Source organism: Nicotiana sylvestris, chromosome 8, assembly GCF_000393655.2.
Source record: "Nicotiana sylvestris chromosome 8, ASM39365v2, whole genome shotgun sequence".
Lineage (NCBI taxonomy): Eukaryota > Viridiplantae > Streptophyta > Magnoliopsida > Solanales > Solanaceae > Nicotiana > Nicotiana sylvestris.
In genome coordinates, this window is record NC_091064.1 from 183,146,121 (window position 1) to 183,171,592 (window position 25,472).

Here is a 25,472-nt window from a genome sequence, read left to right on the forward strand (position 1 = left end):
GGTGAATTGGTTATAGCTGATGGGGTAGTTTGGTAAATTGCAGTACGTTCAGGGTTAAAATGGTAATTGCAATAAGGTCGGAGGGGTAGTTTGGTAATTGAACATTTTGAATAATTTTTTATGTTAAGCATGGGGACAAAATGCAATGGGGTGGGGTTGATAATAATTGTTTAATATAATAGGGGACAAGACATAAATTAGTGGGGGAATATTGTAATTGTTTATGTTAGGCATGGGGGATAAAATATAATGGGGTGGGGTTTGATATAATTATTTAATGTAGTGGGGGACAAAAGCATGTAGGCATGGGGGACAAGGTTTAAAATAAAGAAAACATTAATTAGTGGGGACAAATCATGTCATTGGGGAATATTTCGGGTTGGGGATTCAAGACAAGAGTCTTGTTATAAATAGAGTCATTTGACACATTCTTAAGAAGAAGATTATTATTAGGAGGATTATTTTCTAGAGAGATTTTTTGGGGAGAACATAGAGAGAGAGAAAGGAAGAGACTTTTAGAAGAAGAAAAAGTTGAGAGAGTTGACTGGATTTTGAGAAATCAGAATTTGAGAGTAAAAGAGAAAGACAATTTGAACTTTCACTTGAATAATTTCCATTTTGCCTTTTCTCGAGTGTTATTCAAAATCAGTAAACTACAGCATCTTATATCCGTCTCTCTTCTGCTTTGACTGTGATTGCACTTTGGTATTGCTGATTTTTCAATCCGTTGCTGGGTTATTCTACTGGTTGTTACTGGTTTTGCGGTGTTGCTGAACCTGCTGTTGCTGTGTTATTATTGCTGCTGACTTCTCCTTCTTTTGTTCTTGTACTGCCATTTCCAGGTACACATTTGTACTCTCGGCTTGAAGCGAAATGAAATATTAATCAGGTTTTGTTCCTGTTGAATTCCTCCTGTTTAAATTTGTGTTTGAATATAATTTTCCTTTCTTTGTATAAAAATGTAGTTGACTGATTAATGAGTAACGAGGTTGCATAACTTCTTCATCTAATAATGTTAGTTTAAATTAATCAAAGAACAAGTAATCTGTTTTGATATTATTGTGCGTAAATCTCATGTTCCAGTGTTATTAAATAATAGAATATAGAACGGAAGCAATCTCTCTTTGTACAAACTCGATTGCAATTTTCCATTTGCATTAGCCGTAAACTAATAACTAATAAGTTCGACTTTTTCAGCATGTAATTAATTGAGGGATTTCCTTTTATTTTTAGAGACGAACTTAATAGAAGAAATGTAGTCACTATAGGTTTATCCTTTTAAATAAAATGAGACGAACCTCGCCAAATAAAACACACAGATTGTGGGGCCCTCATAAATGCATGCGTTAATTACTTAGAATTTAGGATGGACTGTTTAGTGAATTTCACTGCCTTCCCCAAAGATAATAACGTGTTAGCCTCTTTAGACGCGATTTAATTAAATTACTTTCTTAAACTCGGGTGCACATTTATGTGACCCAAATCCAAATCTCAGCGGAGTCGAAATGTGTCTCTAATCACGGGTACATTGATTGTGACGTGGTTCGAGATGCGTGTCCATGACGTTGCAAATTCCTTTTAAAAAAATAAGAATGAGATGAACCTCGCCGAATAAAAATACAAAATTGCGGGCCCTCAGTAAATATTTGCTTTAAAATTTCTTAGACTTCGGGATGGACCGTTTAGCAAAATTTCACGGCCCTACCCAAAGTAAATGATACGCTAGTCGCTTTAGGCGCGCCTTTAATAATTTAATTTTCTTAAACTCGGGTGCACATTTATGTGACCCAAATCCAAATCTCAACGGAGTCAAAGTGTGTCGACGACCACGGGTACATTGATTGTGACGCGGTTCGAGATACATTTTCACAACGTTGCAATTCCTTGTAAAAATAATAATGATAATTATGAAAGCGGTAGCAAGTTAAAATTTGCACATAAGTTCATATTTATATAAAATCAGATAATCAAGCCGAATATGACAGTTGAGCGACCGTGCTAGAACCACGGAACTCGGGAATGCCTAACACCTTCTCCTGGGTTAACAGAATTCCTTATCCGGATTTCTGGTGCGCAGACTGTAATATGGAGTCATTCTTTTCCTCGATTCAGGATTAAATTGGTGACTTGGGACACCCTAAATCTCCCAAGTGGCGACTCTGAAATAAACAAACAAATCCCGTTTCGATTGTCCTTTAACTGGAAAAAATCCTACGCCCCCCGCGGGGGCGAAAAAAGGAGGTGTGACAGCTCTGGCGACTCCATTGGGGATAAAACCCAGAACCACTGGTTCAGGGTTAGAAATTCGAGCTTAGAATAATTTTTCTATTTGGCTTTGTTTATTATCTGATATTTTTATGTGATATGTGCTTCATGTGCAAAAGGATGCTTTTACCGCTTTGATATTATTTGAACTGTATATAAACTGTGTCGAAACCCTTCTCTTTTTACCTCCGGGGAGAAGCTCGCTGGTCGAGATTCCCTATTCTGTTAGTGTCATACCTTGAAATAAGAGAGAGGTCGGACAAGTTACAAAGCCGGACGATCTCGCGGGTCCCTGGTACGTAGCCCCCTCCTCGACTCGAGTTGTCCGCTCGGGTACACAGTCTAGAACAAATACCCAGGTTATGAACTTAGAATAACTCAGCTTCATGCCGGATCCCTAGTAGGAACGTTTGTTTGCATCACGTGCATTTGACTTTGGAGGCTCAACACAGGGGTTGGGTCTGTCTAGGACAGGTGTACCAAAAAATAAAAATGACCATCATGATGCATCTTACCTGCTGCTACTTGTGCATTTATTTGATTCAGACTTGTGTGTTGACCGATTTTGAATATCAGGAATATTGTGAAATTGAAAAAAAAAAGAAAAAAAAAGAAATAGCGGTTAGGGAATTGATTGTTTATTTTTGAAAAAACCCAATGCCCAAATACTGTCAAAACTCTGCCGAAATTTTGAGAAAATGAAAAAAAAATGTCTTATTAGTTTGTTTTATTAAAAGCAAAGGAAAAATAGAGAAAAAAAGTCGTTGTTCTGTCTTGTTTTTCAAAAAAAAAAAAAAAAATAGTTTGTCTTGCCATGAAAATGAAAATGAAAAAAAGTCTTGTTTTTAAAAGAGTCGGGCGTTGAAAGTGGTTTTATTCTTTGTTGCAAATATATATATATATAAAAATCCAAAAAGTTTTTCTTTATTTCCAAAAAATATATATATATCTGTATTTGTTGCAAAAATATTTATCTTGCCAAAAAGTCTAGAAAAGTTTTTTAGACCCCCAATTTTCAAAACAAAAAATCCAAAAATATTTTCCATTATTGACTTCTTTAGAAAGTCTTTTTAATTATTTAAAATATATATATATATATATATATATATATAATAAAATAAAAAATCCGAAAATATTTTCCGTCTTCTTTCAAAATTGAAAAGAAAATTCAAAATTCAAAAAATACTTTTAGAAGCATTTCTTTCATTGAATGTAAAATTCCAAAAATATTTTCTTAGAAATTCTTCTTTGCAAAAATGATCCATTTCTTCTTTATAAGTCTTTCCTTTAAAAAAAAAGGGTTAGTTCATTTACTTATTCATGATCTGCCCGAACTACGCGGGTTTGATTCTCACCGGATGTGAGATACGTAGGCAATACTCATCGGGTCCAACCCCACCTTTTGCTAAAATAGCCAAAAACAAATAAATAATAAAAAAAAACATGTCAAAATTTTAATTTTGTGATAAATAAGTCGGGTGATGCTGTTTTATCAAAAATAGCCGAATGTTCCCGAAAGGGACGCCGGGAGGCTGACTTTGCATAAACAGCCACCTTTGGGTCATTTTTTAAGATTTGGTCCAGTTGACCCACACAGCCTTAAAAATCTTCGTCCCCGAGACGTTGAAAGGCCGTGTTTGCAATATTGAGTTTTCTAATTTGAAAAATGATAAAAAGAGTCATAAATAAGTCAGGTGATGCTGTTTTGTCATAAATAGTCGAATGTTCCCGAAAGGGACGCCGGAAGGCGGACTTTGCATAAACAGCCACCTTTTGGGTCATGTTTAGGAATTTTGGTCCAGTTGACCCGCACAGCCTTAAAAATCTTCGTCCCCGAGGCGCTGAAGAGTCGTGTTTGCAACACCAGGTTTTTATTATAATTTAAAAAAAAAAGAGTCAGCGGTCAGGAGAATACCGTTTGGATTTTTGTCAAAAATAAGCCGAGCTAGCTTCGGCCGCGTCTTAAACCGTTCTTGCCGAAATAGCCTTAGAGTATCTTTCAGTTGTCGAAAGGCTATTTTCGTAAAAGAACGGACAAGTTTGTAAAGTGTCATAAAATAATCCTCCCCGGCCTCAAAATTCATGTGAGATTTGGAAGGGGCCACATTTGCAAAAATAGCCGTTTGGTTGCATTTGTCAAACGGGGAAAGGAAGCTGGCCTTTTTGTTTTGGAGTTTGTAAATCTTTTAATTAGAATATGTGGGTTGTTTGATTTTCGAGTTTGTAGGTCATCTTCAAACCTTTGAAACCCAGTTTGTTTTAATATGGAAATTGAAAAAAAATGTTTAGTATTGTTTATCTTTTATTGGTCCGAACTACGCAAGGTCTGATTCATGCGGGGTCATGATACGTAGGCAATCTCCATTAGATTCGACCACAACAAAAAAAATGAAAAAATGAAAAAAAAATCGAAAAAAAAAGAAAGAAAAAAGAGAAAAAAAAAGAGAAAACAAGATGTTGTTAATAATGAGGACCGACTGAGTCCATTCTAACCTGGTTGTTTCGCAAAGAAAGTTAAGGTGGTTGGTTTGTGGTAAGCCGGACAATGACACCCAGAATATCGCGCAGAATCCTTTACTTGCACCTCATGATACACACTCTGCGGGGATCAGGCCTGATAACAGAAGCACTCGAATCCTATTGGGGACTTGTTGACGGAGGTTGATGATATTAAAGCTGGTAATGGTCTTGGCGATACTGATGCGACGCCCAGTGGCTAAGATGCCAGTTTTGATGAAGTGGGAGGACGCTCCGTTCCTTGGTTAGCAAGAGAGAAGCTTTTGGTAGCTTATTTTGTTGTCATTTCTGTTGTCCGAATTATTAGGGTTGTAATTCGGATATTGTCTTGTGTCAAACTTTCTTATCTTCCCGCTTTGTCATAGCGGTTTGTTTAAGTTTTGTACAGGTTGTTTTAGGATTTTATTCTGGTATGTGTTGTTTGTTTTTGTTATTCAAACCATTTCACCGGTAGTCTAATACAAAATCCGGTCTTTTATTATTTCCATTCATCTTTTTGTTTAGTCCTTTTATCATTTTTGTTCAGCGCCGATTCTATTGACATGACATGCGCACACAGTTTGGGCCTAATCTTAAAAGTTAATCATAAAACCCCGGAAAGGTGATCAGACCATTTAAAGGAAATAAGGACGGTTGAGATTATTCGGAGCTCGAGTCATATGGAACTAGGGCAAGTAAAACACAAAGAAAACCGTTTAAAAGCAAGATTCGCCAAATTGGCATGAAGGTCGTTCATGATAATGATAGTGAGAGTGTCGCCCAACGGTGCTTTAGAAATGACAAATGAAAAGCAAATGTGTGAATATAATTGTCAAAGTCCAGCACCATCAGAAGAGACTATAAATCTATGTTCAATTGTGTTGTTTGCACTTGGCATGTTTTGAAGACTGGAATGACGAAGGCATTTTGTTCTGCTACCTAAACACTTTATCCTTCGTTACCCCTTTTGAGCCTTATTTATTTTCTTTCATACCCCTCGTTCGGAATCAGTAGAAACAACTAGAAAACGCAAGCATGACAGGTAAAAAAAAAAATGAAAAAAAAAGAAAAGAAAAATGATAACAAAAAAAAAAGTCAGAGGAATTGGGAACTACGTTTGACCTGATTCCTCAAAGAGGATACGTAGGCACTTCACGGCTCGGTCATAGGGTGCATAGTGTGCATAGTGTGCATGGTGTAATAAAAAGTAAAAAATAATAATAAATAAATAATCCTTAAGCAAGAAACTGGGGCAAGAGTTGCGCTTGCTGTAAACAAATATGGTTCCGAAGGTTGTAATTTTGAACCCCAAATTTATTTTTGAGCCTTTAATACCCTTTCTTTCTAGCCTATCCAAAACCTACATTACGGTCCAAAGAAAGACCTTCTGATCAGTCTTCAAAAGATGCCAAGTCAGACAAATGAGAGTCTTGCCGGTGAACATAACACTCTGTTCCATAGCAGAAAGGACTCTAATCCCCAGCAGAAAGAGTCATACCGGCAACACTCCAAATCCCCAGCTGGAAAGTGATACAAATGAGAGAGTCTTATTGGTGAAAATCTTTACGGACACCATAAGGCGATGAAAGCTGAGAGAAAAACCAAAATGAGAGAGGCTTGATAGTGAAAACCCTTCGGGCACTACAAGTCGAATAAGATTGGGAATCAGATGGGGAATCGTCAAGGGAAGATCTTGAAAGACGATTGACGGCGGAGGATAGGCCACATATGCATGTCATGACCATTAGAGTCGGCATCTGCGTTTGATAGGTTTTTATTTATAGTTTCTTTTGTCAAAGAGTCATTTTTTCCCTTGTCTTTTATTCTGTTCCTTTTTATCTTTCTCCTTTCATAGAAAATTCCCAAGTAGAGTCTGTTTGGTCAGAACAAGTGAGAGATGACTTCAAAATAGGCCATCAACTTTCCAATCATGCAAGATGAGATCTGACTAGTACATCCAAGTGGTATAGTCAGTAAGGAACAAGCGCGAGGCTAGTGTCAAAAAAAATATCCCCAACAAAAGGGAATTGACAAAAGGATTGACGAGTGTCAAGAGGGATATCCTTGCCGAAATCAAAGGTTATAAACCTCAAGGCCAAAGCCTGTAGACAAATCAAGAAGAGCAATGGGCATGATTTGGGAAATTCATGCGAGACTAAAAGGTCGGGAAAAATGACAGTTTCCGAACTATGCCACAAAAGAAGAGGGATATCCCCAGCAGAAAGGGATCATCCCCAGCAAATAATATCATCCCCAACAAGTTGTTTGGAACGTAGAGCAGAGAAGGAGAAAGGGAAAAACCATCCCAGTAGGAGTATCACAACCAACCACCGCGTTTTAAACTAACAAATTTTGTTTGATTTGAAACAGGTAAAGGAAATGGCATTGATGACGGAAATGCATGCCACAAGAAAGGTTATCAAACTGGGGCAGAAATTTTCCTTCCATTTAGAAAATTTTCTGGAAGTCAGGTACCCATTTGGGGAAGAATAAAGATAACACTAGTCTCAAGGGAAGTGGTCTTTGAACCAGTGTTTCCCCCAACATAATAAGTTTCAATGGAGGAAGTTGTTCCCCAGTGGACAAAACAAAGGGATGAAACTTGAGCTCAGAAAAAGCAAAAGGCCAGTATCATTCCCAACAGCCTTCCGAAGAGTGAAGCACTAGCTCTGAAGGAATCAGAATCCCCCGGCAGTGTTATCCTCGACAGCGTTATCCCCAGCTGATAACATTTTATTCCCCAACAAGTAAGTAAATAATTCCCCAACAGTGTTATCCCCAGCAGTTTCGAGGAGTCCAACACAAGCTTGGTGAAAATCGGTATCCTCAGCGGTTCTTTTCGGGGAAAGGCAAAACGAGTCTTAAGGGAGGTAGTCTTCGAAGGAAGAAGCTAGCAAAAAAAAAAAAAGAAAAAAAAAAGAAAGGAAAAAAAAGAAGGGGGAAGTAGTTTGCAGAGGAATGAAACATCCTACTTAAAAGGAAGTAATTTTGGAGGGAGTAAGATAACATATTTACTCAGCAGAGTTATCCTCAGCAGTGTTATCCCTAGCAGGGTTACTCAGCAGTTCGCAGTGTTATCCCCAGCGGATCATCGAGATGTAGAAGCATCCTCGACAGAGTTTCGACCAAGTTTCAAGAGGGTCGAACAACCCAGAGTGGGTAAGGAAGAAAAGGAAAATTCATCCCCAGCAAAATAATCCCCAGCAAGTTTTGAGGTAAGACATTTTCAAGTTTTGAGGATATTTTGGGTTCATCCGCCCTCGAATAGGATATTTTGGGTTCATCCGCCCTCGAATAGGATATTTTGGGTTCATCCGCCCTCGAATAGGATATTTTGGGTTCATCCGCCCTCGAATAGGATATTTTGGGTTCATCCGCCCTCGAATAGGATATTTTGGGTTCATCCGCCCTCAAATAGGATATTTTGGGTTCATCCGCCCTCAAAATAGGATTTTATTTTCAAAGTTGTTGAAGTCAGGAGCCCGCCTGGAGAACGGAGGCTGAATTATTTTAAAAAGTTGTTGTCGAAGTCAAGAGCCCGCCTGGAGAATGGAGGCTGACATTTTGAAGTTGAAGAAGTCAGGAGCCCGCCTGTAGAACGGAGTTTGTTAAATTTTAAGTTGAAGAAGTCAGGAGCCCGCCTGAAAAGAGGAAAGACGTTTTATTTTTAAAGTTGTTTAAATCTCGCCAACCTAAAGAAAGGAATAACATTTTATTTTCAAAGTTGTTGAAGTCAGGAGCCCGCCTGAAGAGAGGAAAGGCGTTTTATTTTTAAAGTTGTTTAAATCTCGCCAACCTAAAGAAAGGAATGGCGTTTTATTTTCAAAGTAGTTGTTGAAGTCAGGAGCCCGCCTGAAGAGAGGAATGACGTTTTACTTTTCAAAGTTGTTGAAGTCAGGAGCCCGCCTGAGAGAGGAATGGCATTTTATTTTTAAAAGTTGTTGAAATTTCGCCAGCCTAAAGAAAGGAATGACATTTTTATCTTAAAGTTATTATTGAAGTCAGGAGCCCGCCTGAAGAGAGGAAATGCATTTTATTTTCAGAGTTGTTTGTTGAAGTCAGGAGCCCGCCTGAAGAGAGGAAAGGCGTTTTATTTTTTTAAGTTGTTGATGTCAGGAGCCCGCCTGAAGAGAGGAAAGGCGTTTTTTTTAAAAAAAAGTTGTTTAAATCTCGCCAACCTAAAGAAAGGAATGACATTTTATTTTCAAAGTAGTTGTTGAAGTCAGGAGCCTGCCTGAAGAGAGGAATGGCGTTTTACTTTTCAAAGTTGTTGAAGTCAGGAGCCCGCCTGAAGAGAGGAATGGCGTTTTATTTTTAAAGTTGTTGTTGAAGTCAGGAGCCCGCCTAAAGAGAGGAATGACTTTTATTTTAAAAGTTGTTTATTTGAAGTCAGGAGCCCGCCTGAAGAGAGGAAAGGCGTTTTACTTTTCAAAGTTGTTGAAGTCAGGAGCCCGCCGGAAGAGAGGAAAGGCGCTTTATTTTTAAAGTTGTTGTTGAAATCAGGAGCCCGCCTGAAGAGAGGAAAGGCGTTTATTTTTCAAAGTTGTTGTTGAAGTCAGGAGCCCGCCTGAAGAGAGGAAAGACGTTTTATTTTTCAAAGTTGTTTGTTGAAGTCAGGCGCCCACCTGTATAACGAGAGGAATACTTTTTAGTCTTATACATTCTTTTAAGCACGGTGTAACAAGGAGATCGGTAAGCAGTGGTAATAGCATGCAACAACAGTAACCTTGCAGTCCCACGGTAGTCCCAGCTACCAAAACTTCCCGAATTACATTAACCTGATTCCCCTTTAGCCAGGGATATGTAGGAAACCTTTGAAGCAAAGGTTCGGTTAAATCTTTTTCAAAAAAATGCTTCACACGGAGTACTCGGATGGGCAAAAATCGCTCACTTTATCTTTGCACGAAAACCCTTCGTGTCTTCGGGCAAAGAGGGGCAGCTGTAAGCACGTGATTTTTGCCCTATGAAAGAATTACTCCCAAAAAATTCAAAATAAAATGATTTTCCTTGGTGTGCAATTTTGAGAATTTTTGTGACATTTTGGATAATTATTTGTATTTGTCTGTACATGTTTATTTGTTAAATTAATAAAAAAAATAAAAATATGTCGCATTTTGCATGTAGGATTTAATTCTACAATTGTTAGTAATTAAGTTGTTTTACAAAAATTGAAAATTACAAAAATAGGCATCTTTTGCATTTTTAGCATTTAATGTCCAATTGTACAATTTTATGCTTAATTATTACTTAATTGTGCGTTAATTGTTATTGGGAGTTAATTTGCGCTTTTATAACTTAATAATAATTTAAGGATTTTTAGAATTTAGTTTTAGAAAAATAAAAGAAGAAAAGAGAGAAAAAATACAAAAAATCGGAATTGGACCTCTTCTTCAAATTCAAGCTACAAGCCCAAAAAATGGCCCAACCTTCCCCATGACCCGGTCCATTTCAAACCGGGTCGACCCGGTCCATAACCCAAAGACCCAACACCCCCTATCTTGCATTTCAAAAAACAAAACAAAACAAAAAACCCTAAAAAAAGCTTAAAGAGATCCCCCCCTCTTTTCTCCCCATCTTCTCCAAGCTTCCTCACACCCCATCCATGGCTGCCTTTGCATCATCTTCTTTGACACAAACACACACAGCTCCAAACCAAAAGCCAAGCAGGCTGCTTTCTTCTTCGTCGTCGAGCTCAAGCTCGAGCTCCCATGGCTGCCTTCCTCGACGAACAGCACCCTAGCACCTTGCCTTTTTCTTCATCGTCTTCTCCACCACGTCCATTCATGGACGACCTCAAACAGCCCCAAGCAGCCATGAACGAGCAGCCATGACGAGCAGCAATGTCTCCCAGCAGCTCCACCATTGTCGTCACGTCCAAACGACCCTCGTCACTGTTGCTTCCTCGTCGCTGCTGCTTCCTCGTCGCTGCTGCTGCCCGCATCCAGCTACGACGAGCAGCCATGGCTGCTCCAGCAGTGTTGCTGCTGCTGCTGCTCCGTCGAGATCCACCAGTAGTGTCACCACTATATCACGACTGCCATGGCCAAGCTGCTTCTGCTTCCCGCTGCTTCTGCCTTCATCTTCGACGACCTCCAGGCGACACAGCAACAGCAAATGGCGCTGCTGCTTCACTTCATCGTCTTCATGGCCAATCTGCTCCTGTTACTGCTTCTTGTAGCTTCTGCTACGATCCAGCCATGACGCGCAGCTGCTCCCAACCAAACGCCCTCCTGTGTCGTCACGGCTACTCCCCAAACCAAGATCCTTCTGCTGCTTCCGCTATGTCCAACCATGTCCATCTCGTCGAACATTGTTGCTTTCTTCTTCGACTTCTCCATCACAGTAGCTCATCGCTACTTCACTTTGGTCGGAGTTTGTCGAAACAGTTCATACACGGGTCGAGTTTGTCAGGTTATGTTGGCACGATAATTCTTTCCGGGCAGATTTGTTTTGTTCAGGATTATCGTCGTTCCAATCCGGTTAGTTGTTTGACCAATGCGTGTTTATCGTTTTTCTTATTTTTCTTCAGTTTGTTTCATGTTTGTTTCATTTGTTCTGGTAGAAATTGTTAGTAATTATAAGGTTTTCAGTTTTAAGTTGAAGTTCAATGAATTTTGTCTTTAGTTTGTTCTGTTAATTTTAAAAGGATTTAGTATAGAAGAGTGTTAGTTTAAATCATTTGAATCCGTCGTGTTTGTTGTTTAAAATAGATTTAATTGATGTTCATCTTTGTTTGAAGTTCGTTTTTAATCTAGTGATTTAATGTGAGTTTATGTTTTGGTTTTTGATTTGTTGATTTGTTTTGAATCATGTATTTGTGTTGTTAATATTGTTGTTTCTTTGCTCATCCATTTTTGGTATAAGTTAACTAGGATTGGTTCCCAATATGGTTAATTTATTTCCATTAATTTGAAGTTGTATGATTCATCTGTGTTCATATGATTTGTTGTTGAATTTGTTTAGAAATTGGTCATATTGGCTATATTTTGGTTGAGATTGATTAGGTAAATTGGTTATAGCTGATGGGGTAGTTTGGTAAATTGCAGTACGTTCAGGGTTAAAATGGTAATTGCAATAAGGTCGGAGGGGTAGTTTGGTAATTGAACATTTTGAATAATTCTTTATGTTAAGCATGGGGGACAAGATGTAATGGGGGGGGGTTGATAATAATTGTTTAATATAATGGGGGACAAGACATAAATTAGTGAGGGAATATTATAATTGTTTATGTTAGGCATGAGAGACAAGATGTAATGGGGTGGGGTTTGATATAATTATTTAATATAGTGGGGGACAAAAGCATGTAGGCATGGGGGACAAGGTTTAAAATAAAGAAAACATTAATTAGTGGGGACAAAGCATGCCATTGGGGAATATTTCGGGTTGAGGATTCAAGACAAGAGTCTTGTTATAAATAGAGTCATTTGACACATTCTTAAGAAGAAGATTATTATTAGGAGGATTATTTTCTAGAGAGATTTTTTGGGGAGAACATAGAGAGAGAGAAAGGAAGAGACTTTTAGAAGAAGAAAAAGTTGAGAGAGTTGACTGAATTTTGAGAAATCAGAATTTGAGAGTAAAAGAGAAAGACAATTTGAACTTTCACTTGAATAATTTCCGTTTTGCCTTTTCTCGAGTGTTATTCAAAATCAGTAAACTACTGCATCTTATATCCGTCTCTCTTCTGCTTTGACTGCGATTGCACTTTGGTATTGCTGATTTTTCAATCCGTTGCTGGGTTATTCTAATGGTTGTTACTGGTTTTGCGGTGTTGCTGAACCTGCTGTTGCTGTGTTATTATTGCTGCTGACTTCTCCTTCTTTTGTTCTTGTACTGCCATTTCCAGGTACACATTTGTACACTCTCGGCTTGAAGCGAAATGAAATATTAATCAGGCTTTGTTCCTGTTGAATTCCTCCTGTTTAGATTTGTGTTTGAATATAATTTTCCTTTCTTTGTATAAAAATGTAGTTGACTGATTAATGAGTAATGAGGTTGCATATGTATAACTTCTTCATCTAATAATGTTAGTTTAAATTAATCGAAGAATAGTTAATCTGTTTTGATATTATTGTGCGTCAATCTCTCATGTTCCAGTGTTATTAAATAATAGAATATAGAACGGAAGCAATCTCTCTTTGTACAAACTCGATTGCAATTTTCCATTTGCATTAGCCGTAAACTAATAACTAATAAGTTCGACTTTTTCAGCATGTAATTAATTGAGGGATTTCCTTTTATTTTTAGAGACGAACTTAATAGAAGAAATGTAGTCACTATAGGTTTATCCTTTTAAATAAAATGAGACGAGCCTCGCCAAATAAAACACACAGATTGCGGGGCCCTCATAAATGCATGCGTTAATTACTTAGAATTTGGGATGGACTGTTTAGTGAATTTCACTGCCTTCCCCAAAGATAATAACGCGTTAGCCTCTTTAGACGCGATTTAATTAAATTACTTTCTTAAACTCGGGTGCACATTTATGTGACCCAAATCCAAATTTCAGCGGAGTCGAAATGTGTCTCTAATCACGGGTACATTGATTGTGACGTGGTTCCAGATGCGTGTCCATGACGTTGCAAATTCCTTTTAAAAAAATAAGAATGAGATGAGCCTCGCCGAATAAAAATACAAAATTGCGGGGCCCTCAGTAAGTATTTGCTTTAAAATTTCTTAGACTTCGGGATGGACCGTTTAGCAAAATTCCACGGCCCTACCCAAAGTAAATGATACGCTAGTCATTTTAGGCGCGCCTTTAATAATTTAATTTCCTTAAACTTGGGTGCACATTTATGTGACCCAAATTCAAATCTCAACGGAGTCAAAGTGTGTCGACGACCACGTGTACATTGATTGTGACGCGGTTCGAGATACATTTTCACAACGTTGCAATTCCTTGTAAAAATAATAATGATAATTATGAAAGCGGTAGCAAGTTAAAATTTGCACATAAGTTCATATTTATATAAAATCAGATAACCAAGCCGAATATGACAGTTGAGCGACCGTGCTAGAACCACGGAACTCGGGAATGCCTAACACCTTCTCCCGGGTTAACAGAATTCCTTATCCGGATTTCTGGTGGGCAGACTGTAATATGGAGTCATTCTTTTCCTCGATTCAGGATTAAATTGGTGACTTGAGACACCCTAAATCTCCCAAGTGGCGACTCTGAAATAAACAAACAAATCCCGTTTCGATTGTCCTTTAACTGAAAAAACTCCTACACCCCCCGCGGGGGCGGAAAAAGGAGGTGTGACAATGAGTATTCACGCACCATGATTTTCTTATTCTGCTTTGAGCATTTGGGCAATGAGTAATTATCGTTAAATCATGCCTTAAGAACCAAAGTTAGATCCCAAGCTATGGGATAGGATACTCATAACTCATAGTAACAACTGAACTTATAATAAACAAAAATTAAAAAATAATTAGAGGAGAATCAAACACAAGTATTATTAAAGTATATATCAGTTGTGACCAACATACAAACCAACTTTCAAGTGTGCATTACATTAGAAAGGAATGTCATATTATAACCACAAAAAATATAAAAATAAAAGTGATAAAATAACATCTTAATGCCACCATGAACAACTAAGAACCAAAAATATAAGTTCTTACTAATCCTATTACCACCATCCATTCTCGGTTTCTCTCTAATTGAATAAAATGTATTAAGACGTCTCAGAAATCTAGGTTTCGTATTTTTATATGATGGGCTTAACGGGTTATGAGTTAATGAATATTTTTAAAATGATTATTTTATTAATTTGGTGGCTTTCCATTGGGTGGAGAGTATTTTTAAAAAGTTTGGCTAACGGTAAGGGTAAATATAGCCCGACAGGTAAATATGAACTATATACCAAAGTAGAGGGATATATTTGACCCTTTCCCCTTAATTACTAATCTTATGTGATTGTTCCAAATCTTATACTAAATGAATCAAGATACACAAACTAGTTTATTATAAACTTGGAGGGCAAGAAGATCATGTGTAGATAAGAAATTTTAAATTGAGGCCTGACTTCCCTCAACCATAATCAACAACTAAATCTACTATTTGGTCTGCAATGATGTATGCATAAATATATCATTTTGAAATTTATATGATGACTGAATCATCTTGATAATTTCTTATGAAGATAATCAAGACTAATAAGAATGCTATTATGGTGACTAGAGCAGTCAGTACTGAACAAACTTGACAAGAACGTTTTTTTTTTTTTTTTGGTTCATAAAAGTATGAATTTAAATTATATACATTGACTGTTAGTGTAATTTAATTACGAGAATTTCTTTGTAAATCCTCTAATCTTGATGTGGATGGCCTGTCTTTGATGGAACTGAGGAAGGTACTTGGTCATATTTATGTGAAAGTTGGTTTAAGAATATCTATCACAAGCTGCTAAAGCAAAATCATATCTATAAATAAAAATATATCATCTGATACTCATAGCAGTTATGAAAACTACCTAATACCAATTGTTTTGAAAACATCAAAACAATTGTTACTGACTTTCTGTATTATTGCCAATTCAAATGTCATCCAGAAGATCAAATCTAAGATGAATAAGATGACAAGAATCCAATCTTAAAGAAGGTATTGTATGTTATGCTATTTTGTAGTAACAAGAATGACTTAAGCCAGAAACTGTGGGACCCTGTCACACATATTTTAACAAAATGAGCTCTCTAGTATTTTAAGAAAGTAAAGCTTGGTATGTTTTTTTTAAGGGAGTCTTTAAAGTTGCTTACAATAGACACTTGTGGTCCGGCTACGAGAGCTTAGTGCATCTGGGCTGCCCTTTTAAAGCTTCTATTTTTTCTTTCTTTCATTACTCAACTTATTCAAGACATATAAGCTCAACACGCTCAGGTTTCTTTACAATTTGTTAAAATTCCATCTCCTGCACGAGACAAACTGAGCCCGACTGTATGTGTTTTCTTGAGTTATGTTGCAGGTAAGCCAGCTTTGCAGCAAAAATCTCCTGCAAGAAAAATAAACGAAGAGTAGCTACATACAATAGATTTTGACAACATAACATATATATTATGTGCTCTGTGTTATATCTTGTCAACAAGATGATGCAGTAAGCATAATAAGAAATAATGATCTCCTTCCTTGAAATGATAAAAAATCACAGGCAACTTCCTGCATACACTGATTTTGTACAGTTGAAGAAGCAAAGCATAATTACAATAGATATTTTGCTATTAGGTATTATGAGATAAAACTGTACAGAATATGAATCTGATTTACTATTTACAGCATGTTAATGAATCTGACCTAAAAGATGAAAGTAGCTATATTCTTCACTGCATGTTAATGAATCTGATTTACCATTTACACTTATCTCATGTACAACCTCCAAATAAACGCTACTCATTTGGATTAATGCATATCTGCAAGAACTCTGAAATGAAACCAAGTGGGAAAAGTTGGATAGGATTTTCTAAGATACTGCTGGTTCTTGAATGTGATACAGAACCATGAAGTTTCTTAGTCAAGTTTGATGACAGCTAGTTCTATTATAACATATGATGTACTTGACTCAGTAGAGATCATGCATTTTTCTTTGTATATTTTGAACTGATTTATATTATTGATCCATATACATAGAAAACATTCTCAATTAAACTCCAACCTTTGTCATGGCTAATATGGCAAAAATTTTCCTAGTAATCTAATAATATACATACAGAGAAACGAAAAGGTACGAAACCATTGTACATGTCTGTCAACCATCTACAATGGTCGCTCCTGCAAATGCTATCTTGGACCCGAGAGTCGAACAGCAGAAAGATAAGCATCACTGTTGCAGTCTGATGGCGCAGAGGTGCCGGATGAAGTAGCATCCCCACTTAGTGATTTCAGGAAACTTGAGAAAAGCCGCGACCCCATTTGAGCAGCAGTTGGTGGTGAAGGGACAGTGCAGATACCTTCCAGCATTTGCACAACCTTAGCCATCGACGGCCTAAGGGACATGTCATCCTGTATACACCACAAAGCAACTTTAATTGCTGTGGAAACCCTCACATCCTCTTCTTCAACTTTCAAGTTCCTATCGATAAGGTCTTTCAATTTCCCCTCTTCCATCATCTTAAATGCATACGAGGGAAAATGGGATTTCTCTGAACTTTCTGAAGGATCATAATTCTTCCGACCTCCAATTATCTCAAGCAAAACCATCCCATAACTAAAAACATCACTCTTTTCTGATATGGCATAATTTGTGATCCATTCTGGCGCGAGATATCCTCTTGTACCCCTCATTGTAGTGAAAACATGGCTCTGCTCTCTCGTCATCAGCTTAGCCAGGCCAAAATCGGAGACCTTGGCGAGGAAATGATCATCAAGAAGCACATTTTCAGGTTTAATGTCACAATGCACAATTTTAACATCACAGTCCTCGTGGAGGTAAGCTAGGCCTTTTGCTGTACCAACTGCAATATTATATCTCGTATCCCAGTCCAACATGAATTCCTTGTTCTTCTTAAAAAGCCATTTTTCTAAAGAACCATTGGACATATACTCATAAGCCAGGAGCCTGTGTGTTCCTTCAGCACAATAGCCTCTCAGTCTCACCAGATGAAGATGATGGATGCTGCCTATAATACTAACTTCTGCCCGAAATTCTTTCTTTCCCTGACCAACGCCTTCCAATTTCTTCACAGCAATTCTAGTCCCATCTGCAAGAACCCCTTGGTAAACTGAACCAAATCCACCTTGCCCAAGTTTTATTGAGAAGTTATTAGTTGCATTCTGAAGTTCTCTGTAGCTAAAACGAATTGGCATCCCCGATAGACCTTCCAAGAAATTGTCTTCTTCTGAACTCTCCTTTGCAGAATCCGGCAACTTGTTGTTCTTTCTCCTCTGATAACGGATACTTCCGTAAATTAGGCCAAGAATGACAAAAGTTGTAGAAATGACTATACCAATGATAATAGGTAATCGTCCCTTTCCACCTCCACCATTATTTCCATTCCCTTGGCTAGCTGAAACTTTAATATATGACTTGAAACCAGCACCATTAGCCGAACCTTGTAAACTTCCTATTTGGTCAAACATAAAACAATTCCCTGAACTGCTGTCAAAGAACATAGCAGCACACGAGCAATTTCCTAGACAAGAGGCTTTGCAACCATTTAAATCAGTTTTAGCAGTGGGAGAAACAAATCCAAGTGCAAAATATCCAAGACTATCCCCAGCATCTACAAGCTCCACAGGATCTTTTGTTTTGTTGCAAAAGGAATCAATCCTAAATTTGCAAGATGGAAGTGCTGATGGGCACTGGCACTTGTTACCACTATAACAAACGAAATACGGATCACAAGATGCTGGCCTGCTACATTCATCTTGTGGAATTCTTGTCGCGGAGGCGGCACTGGAGCCTTCTTGAAGAATGCTAAAAGTAATGTAACCATCATTTCCAAGAGCAGCCACCCAAGTAGCATTTGCATCTTTATTATCAGAGAAAATGAACTGCCAAAGCAACACTTTCTTTTGATCATAAATTTTCCAAGAATTACCATCAAGAATTGCAGAAGTGACATCTCCTCCAACTTGATTAATGGTCCTTCTATTATCTTTCCCCATAGCCCAATAAGGCTGTGGAGGCTGAAAACTTGCAGAAATAACCATATCCCCTGACTTAAATTCAAGTGAATAGCTCAGGTTATTGTTGTTTGGACTGCTTACAAGTTTCATTCCTTGAGTTAACTCTTGGCCTGATAAGATTGTATCAACAGGATGGCTAAAGCTTTGCCAAATAATACTACCATCTTTCCCAAGCAAAACTAAATTCCCAGAGTCCTTCAATTCCATAACAGAAACACCTTTCTTAGCAGTATTAGTAGACCAAATTGTTGATCCACCACTTTGCAAGTAGGCATTTCCAGTTTCATCAAACATAAAATTATCCGAATTTCGAACCGGGGAGGCTCTATTAGCAGACCAAACAATAGTTGAGCTACTCACATGAATGACCACAAGAAGGAACAAGGTAACATCTTTAGTAGGGTTAAATCCAAATGCAAAATTGGAATTGTTGGAAACAAGAATTAACCCATCATTGTCTATCCAAGTCATTTGAGACCCTTGAAACCCAAGATTCAGACTGCCTATATTCTGAACACTAGCTATACAAGTCTCAGGCACAAATAGGAAAAACAAGAATATGATAACTAAATAGAAAAATCTCCAAGACCCCATCACACAGAAAAAAACTAAGAACAAGATTCTGCTAAATTCAGAAACTTTGAAGCCAAGAACAATCTAGAAATAGCAATTTGATGATATTTTGACCAAAGGATAATTAACAAGCGAAAATTCTCAGGGAAGCACAGAAAAAGAAAGGAAGACTGAACAGTTGAAAGCTAAGGACCAAAAATGAAAGGAAAAAAACTCAATGAGAATTATGATAAGAGAGAAGCAAGGAAACTAACATATGATATTGTTGGGAAGGAACCAAACACATGGCTCTGAAATTATCGTCCAAGAATCCAAAAACGTGAAGACTGGAAAATGAACAAAAAGGACCCACAAAAAAGACCAAAAGAAACAACTTGACTAACCAATAAGACTTGGTGGGTACTATTCATTTAGCCAACTAGTGAGACCAAGTTGTCAAAAAACCTGCAAAGCTTCTAACTTTAGTCTGATAATATCAATGAAACACCAGAAAGAGGAAAGTAGAAGGAAGATGGTTAAAAACTACGTGTAATTAATGAAGGACAGAAGCTATCAAGAATTCTAAAGAATAGAAGAAAGTAACAAAATTGGATCTTTTTAGTGCAGACGCAGGTTTTCTGTGGCTTTTTCTTGATATAAGATAAGGGGTGGAGGAAGAAAACAAAAAAAGGGAAGAGAAGCGATGAATTAGTTTGTTTATGCTTATGTCAAAGAATTGGAGAGATCTGAAGTTGGGCAGCAATTGTAGAAATAGCCGTGCAAAGTACTACTACTAGCTATAAACAAAGAATTTATGTCATGTATACTTACTGAGGAAGGGGTGGTTTGGTTTAGATACAAATTATAAACCAAAATTACATAATAAATACTGTAGTAACATAGGAATTATAATACATAAAGCCGACTCTTGACCAAAAGCAGCTCATACCTAATGCCGAATTTGAGAAATACATATCATTTCATCATAATCTTTGGGGGGTTAATCCATGATTATTCACATTTCACATTTTGTAGATTTTTGTATAGCTTATACTCCTTTCGTTTCAAATTATCTAATGCCTCTTAAGAAAATATTAGATAGGATGGATTTTTTACAATTTTATCTTTATTTATGTCTTAGATATAATCTCTCTTTATTGAATATTTATTTTATATTTGAGGGGTAGTCTTCAATTAACGGTAAGGTGTGTGTACACACTATCCTCTCCAAACTTCACTTGTGAGTTTTTACTAGACTTGTTATTGTTGTTGAGTAGTCTTTAAGGACAATTACTACTATTAAGGGTAAATGGGGGAAAATAATTATTTTATCTTGCATTTGTAAAATGACAAAAATTGGAGATAACTATTTTAGAAATATGACAGATAATTTGAGACGGATGAAATATGTATAATGTTATTCATGAGGAAAAAAACAAAAGTAGCAACCAATATTTATTTGGTGGCTAAATCTTCTTATAAGGCCAACCATTATTTAGGAGTAATATTTAAACTAATTGTAACATGTTGCTTTTTGAAAAATTGTTAATATATGTCTAATGTGAGCATCTACCTACAGTTAATTTTAAGTAAATCTGACGTGTAAATAAGTTTATTTATTAAGATTATATGCAATTTAAAGTCATCAATAAAAAAATCTTTATTCATATATAAATTCACAGGCACTATCAAGTTGTCAATATATAATTAAAAAAATAAAACAAAACAAAAACAGAGTTCTTTCTTTCATACTCCTTAATAGGTGGGCCACAGCCACAGTCTTACAGATCGATAGTTAACTTGTTGGACTTATTAATGAATAATTTATTGGATAATTAATGCGAATAATATTGAGCTGCACCCATCTGGAAAACTTAAAATTAAATGGGCAGATGGGGTTGTAGGCTAGTGGGATTAATTAATACTATAAGAAAGGGAGATATGAATGCTGAGTAGGGGTTTGGAAGTTGGGATAATTAAATGCAGAGATTGCACGAATGTGACCAAATTATTTTTAACTTTTTACAAGAGTCAATGACCGTAGCAACAACTCATGTACCAGCTGGTAAAGGTTGTTTCTAAAGATGAGAAAGTTGCAATTGAAATTCTTGGATTATTACCCTCCCACTTTTACCTTCTACACTTCAACCGTGATTGTTATTTAGGTATGATTTTTAAAACAAAAGATTTAGTTAGTATTAGAACATAGATTTGATTGAAACTTGGAAAAATAAGTTTTTATGTTGTGTTGAAAAATAGTTTTTCGCAATTGTAGTTGTATTTGGACATATATTTTTGTGATGATCCGACCAGTTGCCTCATGAGTTACCGTTCCGTTTTCCCCATTTCTGCTTGTTTATCCGTGTTATGTGGTATCGGGTTGGTCGGATCGAATCCGGAATGATTTTGGTAAGGTTTGAGACACTTAGTCTCTTTTGAGGAAGTTTAAGTTGGAAAAGTCAACCGGATGTTGACTTGTGTGTTATAGAGCTCGGATGTGAGTTCTGATGGTTCGGTTAGCTTTGGGAGGTGATTTGGGACTTGGAAGTGTGATCGGAATGAGTTTTGGAGGCTCAGAGTAGATTTAGGCTTGAATTGGCGAAGTTGATATTTTGGCGATTTCCGGTTTGTAGGCGAGATTTTGATATAGGTGTCGGAATGAAATTTTGAGAGTTGCAGTAGCTCCGTTGTGTCATTTGGGATGTGTGCACAAAATTTCAAGTCATTCGGACGTGGTTTGGTTGGGTTTTTGATCAAAAGCGTAATTTGGAAGATTTTTGGAATTCTTAGGCTTGAATCCGATGCGAATTTGGTATTTCGATGTTGTTTTGAGCGTTCCGAAGGTTTGAACAAGCTTGAATGAGGTTATGGGATATGTTGGCATGTTTGGTTGAGGTTCAGAGGGCCTCGGATAAGTTTCAGATGGTCAATCGGACCATATCAAAGTTTAGAATTGCAGAAATCTGCTGCTCGGTGTTGCAGACAAATGCTCTTCGCGTTCGCGAGAGGGGAGCCGCGATCGCGAAGGGTTAGCTGGAGAAGGCTGAGACTTTGGCCTTCGCGTTCGCGAAGGGCTAGGAAACGATGCATCGCGTTCGCGAGGTCTGCTCCGCGTTCGCATAGAAGAAATTGGCCAGCTGTGTTTTGGGATATTTTGTTCATCGCGTTCGCGGGCGAGGGAGCGCGTTCGCGAAGGTCTGTCTGGGTAAAGCATCACGTTCGCGATGGGGTGGTCGCGATCGCGTAGAAGAATTTTGGTCAACGGAATTTTTGTGTTTCGCGAATGCGAGGCTTTGACCGCGTTCGCGAAGAAGGAAATTTAGGCCTGGACAGAATGTTTAAATACTCGTTTTGTCCGCAATTTTAGGGTTTATTCTTCTATTGTTGGGCGTTTTTGGAGCTTTTTGAAAGGGATTGAAGAGCGATTCAAGGGGAATCACTTGGAGGTAAAATTCTTGGACTTAAAACTTGATTCTAATGTGAATTCCACCTAAATAATCATGAAAATTTAGCCAAAAATTGAAGAACTAGGGCTTGAAAATTTAGACCTTTGATTGAGGATTTGAAGGACCATTTGAGGTGGGATTTCAGAATTTTTGATATGTATGAACTCGTGGGGAGATAAGGAATCTATTGATGAAAAATTTATTGAATTCCGAGACGTGGGCCCGGGGGTCGGGTTTTGGTAATTTCGGAATTTATGTTGTAAATTGATTATTTTCGCTTGGGCTTCATTCCCTTAGCATATTTTGACGTCCTCGTTCTGATTTTGGATAGATTTGATGCGAGTGAAGGCCGATTCGAGGGGAAAAGGCGTCGTGAGCTAGAGATTTGACTGGTTCGAGGTGAGTAATGATTGTAAATGATGTTTTGAGGGTTTGAAACCCCGGATTGCACATCATAGTGCTATATTGAGGTGAGGCACACACTTGATGACGAGCGTGGGATCGTGAACTGTTGGAGATTGTGACTTAGTACGTTCTGAATGACTATTTTACCACGTATTTGACTGAAATCTATTTGCTATCATCATGATTTGGGCTGAATGCCATATTTGGACCCGGTGCCAACTATTTGAACCCTTTGGGGATTTTTACTGGTATTTTCCTCACTGTCTTGACTTTATACTTGAACTCAGTTATGTTATATTTCACTGTTTTCGTACTCAGCCATGTTTACTCTGTTTTAAACACCTACATGATCTTTTAAATGATATTTTTTGGGTTGAGAATCATGTTTTACTATTGCCCGAGTGGCTTGTAAGAATTTTGACTGAGTAAGGTCGAGGGCCTATGTTGTGAGGAAACATTTGATACTGATTATGAGGCCGAGGGCCTGAGATATGTACGCCACGAGGTGGCTTGATTGATATGAGGCTGAGGGCCTAGTGATGATGCCACGAGGTGGCTTGATATTGCGCTTGGGCCGTAAGGGGGCCCTCTAGGAGTCTATACACCCCCAGTGAGCGTGGGTACTCATTGTGATGTGAGATTGAGCCCGAGAGGCTGGTATTGTTTTATATGATTGTCCGAGGGGCTGATATTGTTCTGAGATGTTGCCCGATGGGCGAATTTGTTGGTACTGTGCCTGAGGGGCGAACCTTTATGTATTGATTTTCTTAATTAACTGTCCATTACCTGCTTAATTGTTGAAAAAGGCTTTGCATGAAATTACATTTGATATAAAGGATTTTTGCCTATCTTTCACTGGTTTACTATTTTAAATGGTTATACCGCTTCATTATAGAATGCTTTGTGCTTTACGTGATTTCTTGCTTTCAATCTTTATTTACATTTGTTAACTGAGTTAGAGTACTCACTTTACTCCCTGCACCCCGTGTACAGATTCAGGCATTGCGGATCCTGCCAGTGCGAGTTGAGAGCTCCTGGCAGATATCGGAGTCCACGAGGTAGCTGTTGACGTCCGCAGTCCTGTGTTTCTCCCTCGTTATCATTTTAGCTCTTATTAGACATTTGTAGTAGTTTGTATACTTTTTCAAACTTGTATTAGGTTTTATAGATGCTCATGACTAGTGACACCCCGGTATCGGGCTGTGTTTGGGATGTATTCCGCATATTATACTATCATTTACTTAAACTTTGGTTTATTTATTCATGTTTAGACTGTTTCTAAATGCTTAATTGTTAATAATTGGAAAAGGGGAAGTGTCGGCTGACCTTGTCTTCATGAGAGGCGCCATCACGACCGTGTCTGGGTTTAGGGTCATGACAAGTTGGTATCATAGCCTAGGTTTCATAGGTCTCATGAGTCATGAGTATGTTTAGTAGAGTCTCGCGGATCGGTACAGAGATGTTTGTATTTTTCCTCGAGAGGCTGCAGAAACCTTAGGAAACTTTGTATTCTTGAAATTCTTGTCGTGCAAATTTGTTGATCCGAGAACTAAACTTCTGTTATTCTATTCTCTCACAGATGGTAAGGACACGCACTACAGGTCAGGATGGACGACTACCAGTACCACCAGCCATAGCCACCAGAGGCCGAGGATGCGGCCGTAGTCGTGGTAGGGGTAGAGCAGCTAGGGAAGCACCTGCAGATCCACCAGCTGCCCCAGTTCAGGATCAAGTCCTAGTTATGGGCGCTCCAGCAGCACCATCTCAGGCACCAGTTGTGCCCATTGTGATTCCGGGTCTTCAAGAGGCCTTGGCTCAGATCTTATCAGTTTGCACTAGTCAAGCTTAGGCAGTTTCAGCCACTACATCCGCAACTACTTCTCAAGCCGGGGGAGGCAATCAGACTCCCGCCGCTCGCACAACTAAGCAGGTCATGCAGGGACTTCAGACGCCGGGGCACATCTAGCCCAGCCGGTTGCAGCTGCTCAGGACTATGTAGTTTCTGCTATGCCAGAGGATGAGCAGCGTAGGTTGGAGAGGTTTGGTAGACTACAACCTCCGACCTTCAGTGGTGCATAGGGCGAGGATGCCCAGGGTTTCTTAGATAAGTGCCAGAGGATGCTTCATACAACGGGTATTCTGGAGATACGTAGGGAGTTTGAGTGGTTGCGTCAGGGATAGATGACTGTGACGCAGTACGAGATGAGGTTCTCCGAGTTATCTCGTCATTCTATTTGGATGGTTCCGACAGATAGAGAGAAGATTAGGAGGTTTGTTGATGGCCTCTCTTATCAGCTTCGTATTCTTATGACCAGGGAGAGGGTGATTGGTGCTACATTCGAGGAGGTTATGGATATTGCCAGTGAGATTGAGTCTGTTCGTCGCTAGGAGCGAGAGAAGAGGGAGGCCAAGAGGCCTCGAGGATCTGGTAGTTACAGCGGTACTCCTTCGAGAGGTCAGTTTCAGCATGGCAGAGGCCGTCCATTCAGGCATGCTCAGCCAACTCGCCTAGGTTATCGTGGGGCGTCATTGGGTCATGGTTCTCACAGTTCTTATCAGGGCCAGTCATCACTTAGTGCCTTTCCATCTCAGAGTTCGTCCCGTGCTCCATCAGTTCAGGGCTCTTCTATGCTAGGTGCATTTGCTAGTCACTCCGGTGCGAGGGGTTCCCTTCAGTCCCCTTC

At 38.4% G+C, this 25,472-nt stretch overlaps 1 protein-coding gene across 1 annotated transcript; it reads right to left on the reverse strand.

Annotated features, from left to right (window-relative positions):
* Positions 1-16,311: 16,311 nt before the first annotated feature.
* Positions 16,312-19,757, reverse strand: LOC104234452 (G-type lectin S-receptor-like serine/threonine-protein kinase SD2-5). The gene has a single exon (XM_009788015.2). The coding sequence runs from the start codon at positions 18,977-18,979 to the stop codon at positions 16,538-16,540; it is 2,442 nt and encodes an 813-aa protein (XP_009786317.1). The 5' UTR covers positions 18,980-19,757; the 3' UTR covers positions 16,312-16,537.
* Positions 19,758-25,472: the final 5,715 nt, after the last annotated feature.

Bases quoted from the DNA above. Each gene is read 5' to 3' on its own strand.
- LOC104234452 (XM_009788015.2), bottom strand. From the start codon at position 18,979: ATGGGGTCTTGGAGATTTTTCTATTTAGTTATCATATTCTTGTTTTTC.